This window comes from Pinus tabuliformis, chromosome 1_2 (assembly GCF_031772625.1).
Source record: "Pinus tabuliformis cultivar Carrire ecotype Pingquan chromosome 1_2, CPIR1, whole genome shotgun sequence".
Taxonomy (NCBI): domain Eukaryota; kingdom Viridiplantae; phylum Streptophyta; class Pinopsida; order Pinales; family Pinaceae; genus Pinus; species Pinus tabuliformis.
In genome coordinates, this window is record NC_142298.1 from 793,332,262 (window position 1) to 793,338,447 (window position 6,186).

Here is a 6,186-nt window from a genome sequence, read left to right on the forward strand (position 1 = left end):
TTTTAATTGTTTATATAGATTCAGCTCTCTTAAAAACTTTCAGGGCATTTCGATGTGCAAAGTTACCCATTAAACTTGTGATTTCAATAATTTTTTTTAAATTTTAGAAAAATTAAACGAAGAAAATCCACCCAAAAATCTTCAAAAAAATCACACTAAAAGCAACCTGATAAATAAATATGAATTAAATGTAAAAAATTATATATCATAACGAGCTCCAGCTCAAGCTTGGATCGGCCCTTATTGGACAAATTAGCCTCCTGTATTCTGTAAGCTTTTTTTCGTATTACAAAAAATTGAATCCGCCCCATTTTTAGTTTCGGCGATTCGCAGGCAGAGCCGATATAAGAATGAACTGAGAAGCTTTCTAGTGGGTCACCTGATCGGCGTTATCGAGCAGTTCACGGTGAAATAGAGTTTTGCATGTAACAACGGCCTCGTCCACTGTCAAAAACAGCCATTTCTTCCCAAGAATTTCCATAAATTTTGAATTGTTCAGCTTCTCTATCGTCTGCCTCCCGGGGTTCGCCATTACAAGCTGCAGGAAATAAGATTTAATACAACTCAAGGATCGATGAGTATAAACATTAAATGATACTCGAGGACTGCAAGCTGCCTCTTACCTGAAGTCTTCGCAGATCCAATTTCTTCTTGAGCTCCTCAAGGGCGCTGATTCCGCTTGTGTCGATGCTCGTCACAGCTGGGGAGGCATTATTAATGGCGCCATGTTAGGAAATGGGTAATCATTTCATTTCATTTCATGAGTTAACCATAATCAAAATGTAGAGCAGTTGAGAAAATACTCACGACCCATGTCCAGGATTACGTAGTGCAGAGTTTGATCAGGGTTTTCCTTTTCATCTTCTATCCATCTAATTATCCTGTCATCATCAAAACCAAGAGAGAATAAATTAATTAACTAAATTCATCATTGTAGTTTTAGGATAGTTCAATTAATTAACTAAATTATAATGATAACTAATAAAACCCAATTACTCATTCATCTACACTGGATTAGATATTGATCCAAAGCAAACCTTTCTTGCAGATAGCTGGAGTTGGCAAAAAGAATTGGAGAATCTATGCGCAGTATGAGAATGCCTGGAACTCTGGTGGCATCTGGATATTGCTCTCTACTTCTATACACACACGTTCCAGGAATGTTGCCCAGTACTGCAGTATGAGGCCTCATGACATGCATCAATAATCTTACAAGTGAGATGGAAACCTGCAATATAACAATATTTTGAAATTTAACAGATAAAGTCAAGCAATTGATTTCACTTTAAATTTTAAAATATTTCTAAATTTATAATTGAATTAAGTTAGGTACTCATCCAAATTCTTAAAACAAATTGATTAATTATTTTTTTCATCAGGATCAGTGAGGTTGACCCAACTTCTAAGACATGGACTTTTATATAAAGTGTGTAGAAAATAGCCTTTTGAATGAGTTGGTTATAGTTGGGTAAGCAAGGCAATCAAAAAAAATTTAAAAGTTAAAAAAATAATCTTGATAATTTTAAATTATAATTTAATAATTTTTTATTATTTTTTAACTGTATATGTAGATTCAGTGACCTGAAAAACTGTGGTCTAATCTCGATTTGTGTTGTTTAAATTATTTTTTTATTATATATAGATTCAACAACCTCAAAATTTAAAAACTCATAGTGTACTTTCATTATGTCTCATCAAATTTATAATTTCAATGAATTCCGACCAGATTTTAAAAGACATTAAAAAATCTTAAAATTTTAAAATAAATCTGAAAACTTCAAAATAAGAAATAGTGTGGTCCATAGATACTGTTCAACCGTTCTATAATTTCACTGTTCAATGGATACTGTTCACCCTGCTTAATTAAACCTCTGAACAGAATGAATCGATGCGTATCTATGGATAAGAGTTAATGTGCAACCTTACCGCTATGATCAAACCGATTTCAACGGTGCCAAAAACAACGCCCAATAAGCCTCCCAAGAAGACGAAGAAGTCGATCTTGTCCAACTTCCACAGATGAATAGGGGAATGGATGTCGATTAGACCCAGCATTGCCGAGGCGATAATGGCCGACAGCACAGCATTGGGGGTGTAGTGGAAGAGAGGAGTTAGAAACAGAAGAGTGAACATAATAGCAATGGCCATTACTATATTTGAGGCTGCCGTTTTGCATCCAGCATTGAAATTCACTGCTGTCCTGGAAAAAGCACCTGCAAAACACCAGCCAGCCATTCATTAGCTACAGTTCTAGAGCAATCGTACGTTCTGGCTTCAACGGACAGATGAAATGTGAAAAGGGGGGAAAGTAAAACCTGTTGAAACATAACAGGAAGTGCAGGAACCGACTACATTCATTATTCCAATCGCAACCATCTCCTTATTGCCATCAATTTGATAATTCTTGAAGAGAGCAAATGTTCTTCCCACTGCTAATCCTTCCTGTAATATGGAAGGTTGTAAGTGCCATTCTTATCCTAAATATTTATATTTCTGCAGAGTTAATTGTTTGATTTCACTGTCCGATTTCCAGATATTCTGATTTCAAGATATTCCAAAAATCTGCTATCCCCTGGTTAGATGGGATTCCAAGATATTCCAAAAATCTGCTATCCCCTGGTTAGATGGGATTATATTCCAAAAATCTGCTATCCCCATCAAGATGACTTTTAAAAATTCTAAAACATTATGAGTTATGAAAAAGCTAGTCCTCTTACAGCTAGGGAAATGAGACCCATTATCAGCCCTGCCTTCAAACTGGTCCCCAAATACTCTCCATGAAAGACTAACTTGCCAACAGACAACGGGTTTATGCCCTTTTTCAAGGTACCCACCTGTTGCATCAAGAAAACAGTAAAAATATAATCAGAGAAAAAAACTTGGCATATTCATCATAATCACCATAAGGATCCAGCTTTATGACATACAATTTGCACTCCATGCTTATCTGCACGCGTTGCGAAGACCAGCAAGCTACCCAGAATCACAGATGCCAGTGGAGCAGCAGCAGAGACCCAGAATAACCGTTTCCTTCTCTTGCTCTGTCACAGCACAAACCTACAGCTATGAGCCCTGTTCAGAGGAAAACCTAATCTTTGTGGACTCTACCCAAGAGTTTAAATCCAGTTAGGAAAGAAAAAGTAGGATGATTTCTGGGAAAAAATCAAACAAAAACATGATCTAATACTCCAGGGCTTCAACTGCCAATACTCACGATGTAACGGGCAGTGAAGAGGAAAATCAGAGCACCCAGACCGAGTATAATGCTTTGCCATCTCCACTGCACATAAACAAACAAGAGAGAGTTCCACATCAAGAGGCCTGCTTGCCCTGTGGCAACTTTGTCAAAAAGGAAATTGAATGGCAGTGGGAAACCTCGTGCACTTGTTTGGTTGCTGAGGTGATGACAGAAATTATGTCGGTCTCTGTGGTAAATTTCTCCAGTCCAAGGATTCCTTTGAGCTGTTGGAGGGACACAATAATCGCTGAACCCGTCATGTACCCTTCAATAGTTGCATGGGAAAGGAGGTCTATGATGAAACCTAGCCTGCAACATACAACATTAAGTATATACAGTAAATGGCATTGAATAATGAATTCAAACCCAATTCAATTCACTTCATTTTAACCAGGACTAATCTAACAACAAACTAAAGCTATCATTTGACTCACTGGAAATTGGAAATTTGAGTTTTATGATTTACACAATATTCCATAACACAGAGATAGTCAATTAAACTACAAAATTTGTCATATACCTTTTACTTTTAATGTGATTGTACTGGTTATAACTTATACCTGAAAATACCCAAAGCTGCTTGGAAGACACCAGCAAAAAATGTGGCAGTTATGGCCAATGATATATAAAGTTCAGGCTTTTCTGTTGGCGAGACCTCGTCACCAATTACCGAACCAAGAAGAAGCGATACAACAGCGATTGTACCCACTGCGAGATCCTTTGAACTCCCCAGCATTGCATATATCAGGGGAGGAACAAAGCTGGCATCTGTGGAAAAAAATAAAAATAAAAATCAAAACCAAAACCAAAGCCAATCAAGAACACAATTCAAAGTGTCTAGCAGCAAGCAAGGATGTAATCCATAAATGAAACAACCAAAGTCTCCTAAATCTTCTTGATTGCCAATCACAATTGACAAGTGCACAGTGCAAACCCCAACACAAGCAATTCCACCAAGTTTCAATTGCAATGAGAGGCACAAACCCCAAAAGCAAGAGCTGAAAAGATGTCATTAAGAAGCTTGAACTCTGATGAAAACTGAAAACTGAAACCAACATTGAGCATGAATACTCACAGAGCCCCATCACAGGAGGCAGGTTAGCCAACTTCGCGTAGCTTATTCCCTGTAAGGATTAGGATTCCACCAAGTTATATAAACATCAAATGCTAAATTAAACAGAGGATAGCAAAAACAGAAACAAAAACTCAAAACCAGATAATTCAGCATAACAGAATATTTCTGGAATCTGCAATTGACATAAATGCAAACACTCAACCTATCATATTACCTGTGGAATGGCAAGAGTAGCAATAGTGATGCCAGACAGGACATCAGATTTCAACAAGTTGAGGGAATATTTGGGTGCCCATTGTAAGATGGGAAACACATACTGTAGCCCAAGAACACATTTTCTCGACCTGGGCTGGTTCTTGAATTGCCGAAATGGGTCATCGGGGAACAGAGTTTCTTTCACTGCGTGTTTCACTTCCTGCACGATGCCTTCGCTAGGCGGAACATTGACGCAGTGAACTGTCACCATGTCCATCTCTGCATCATTCCTTCCACACTCGGGTCCTTCCATTGCACCTAATGCATACCACCACTACTAACTTCCTGCCCTCGACGCCTCAAAACTATTGTTCCTGAGGTTCTGGCTGTGCATTCAGCTTGCTCTGCCTATGTCTTTATACTTCATTTCTCCCCTAGTCCTGACCTTTCATACCCCCCATAAGCCGTGTAAAATTCGCTGAAACAATAATAAGCCTTCACTAGAAGTTCGCTGGAGCAGCCGGAGGGGTCCTCTCAGATCTTCTTACATCACTTCCCACGCTGTCTGAAAGACATATTACTTGTCTTTTAAAAGCTATTTCCCCGTTTTCGAATCCGTCCCAACATCAAAAGTTCGCTGGAGCAGCCGGAGGGGTCCTCTCAGATCTTCTTACATCACTTCCCACGCTGTCTGAAAGACATATTACCTGTCTTTTAAAAGCTATTTCCCCGTTGGAGTGAGAGTTACAGCAACAGGATGTGGCCTTGGCAGATGATATATGGATAATAATGTTTACATTCCACTCAAATTTATAATTTTTATTATTATAACAAATTGACAATTAAAATATTAATAAATAATTAATTAATACATTGTGTTCATTGCACTTAAAATTTATAATTATTTTTTTTTCGAGTTGAGTTAACTAGGATGATAAAAGATTTTATGATTTTATGTTTTTGGTACATGAGTATTGATTGATTAAAAATGTAGTAGTGTGATGATCATGTTTTTTCTCTAAAAGTTAAGGAAATTTTAGTTATATTTTGAAAAAAAATTAGTATGGATTTTTGTAAATCCAAGTAAAAGCTATCAAACTTTATAATTTTAGGTGTCTTAGTGGTTTTTGATGGTGCTGAATCTATTTTCACCATCAAAAACATGATTCAAACACTCATCTACAAGATTTTTTGATATTTTTTTGCTTAGATTCCAACCATTTTTAGCCGTCCGGACAATTCCTCCACCTCCGACTCCATTAAAAACTTCTTTTATTTAGTTTAGAATTTCTCTTTTTAGGCATTTCAAGATTTAAATATATTTAGATAAAATGAAAGTAAAAAAAACTAGCTAATTACTGTAAGTGGTATGGTTTCTTTGAATAATGGGGATGAATCAATCTATATTAGCCAATAGTAATTAGTGATGATTGTCCAAGTATTGATGTGGTTTTTTTGAATAATAGGATGAATCAATCTACATTAACAGATAACAACTAGTGATGATTGTCAAAGTATTGATTTGACAATTAAGCTATAATAATTTTTCTCACTATTTATTAAAAAAAATTATGATTGGTAAGAAAATAAAAAATTAATTATACTTTTTCAAAATTATATTCTAAAAGTTTTATTTTTTTTGTATTTTTCTTAATTATAATTTTTTTTAGAATGTTGA

The 6,186-nt window shown here is 36.2% G+C and overlaps 1 protein-coding gene across 1 annotated transcript; it reads right to left on the minus strand.

Moving 5' to 3' along the window:
• Window positions 1-207: 207 nt before the first annotated feature.
• Window positions 208-5,101, minus strand: LOC149208284 (sulfate transporter 3.1-like). The gene is made up of 13 exons (XM_089395983.1): window positions 4,528-5,101; window positions 4,314-4,362; window positions 3,799-4,006; window positions 3,376-3,547; window positions 3,215-3,280; window positions 2,928-3,041; window positions 2,718-2,834; window positions 2,316-2,442; window positions 1,927-2,213; window positions 1,038-1,228; window positions 808-881; window positions 624-700; window positions 208-538 (listed from the first exon to the last, which is right to left on the minus strand). Exons 1-13 carry the CDS (start codon window positions 4,819-4,821, stop codon window positions 368-370), a joined length of 1,947 nt encoding a protein of 648 aa, XP_089252109.1. The 5' UTR covers window positions 4,822-5,101; the 3' UTR covers window positions 208-367.
• Window positions 5,102-6,186: the final 1,085 nt, after the last annotated feature.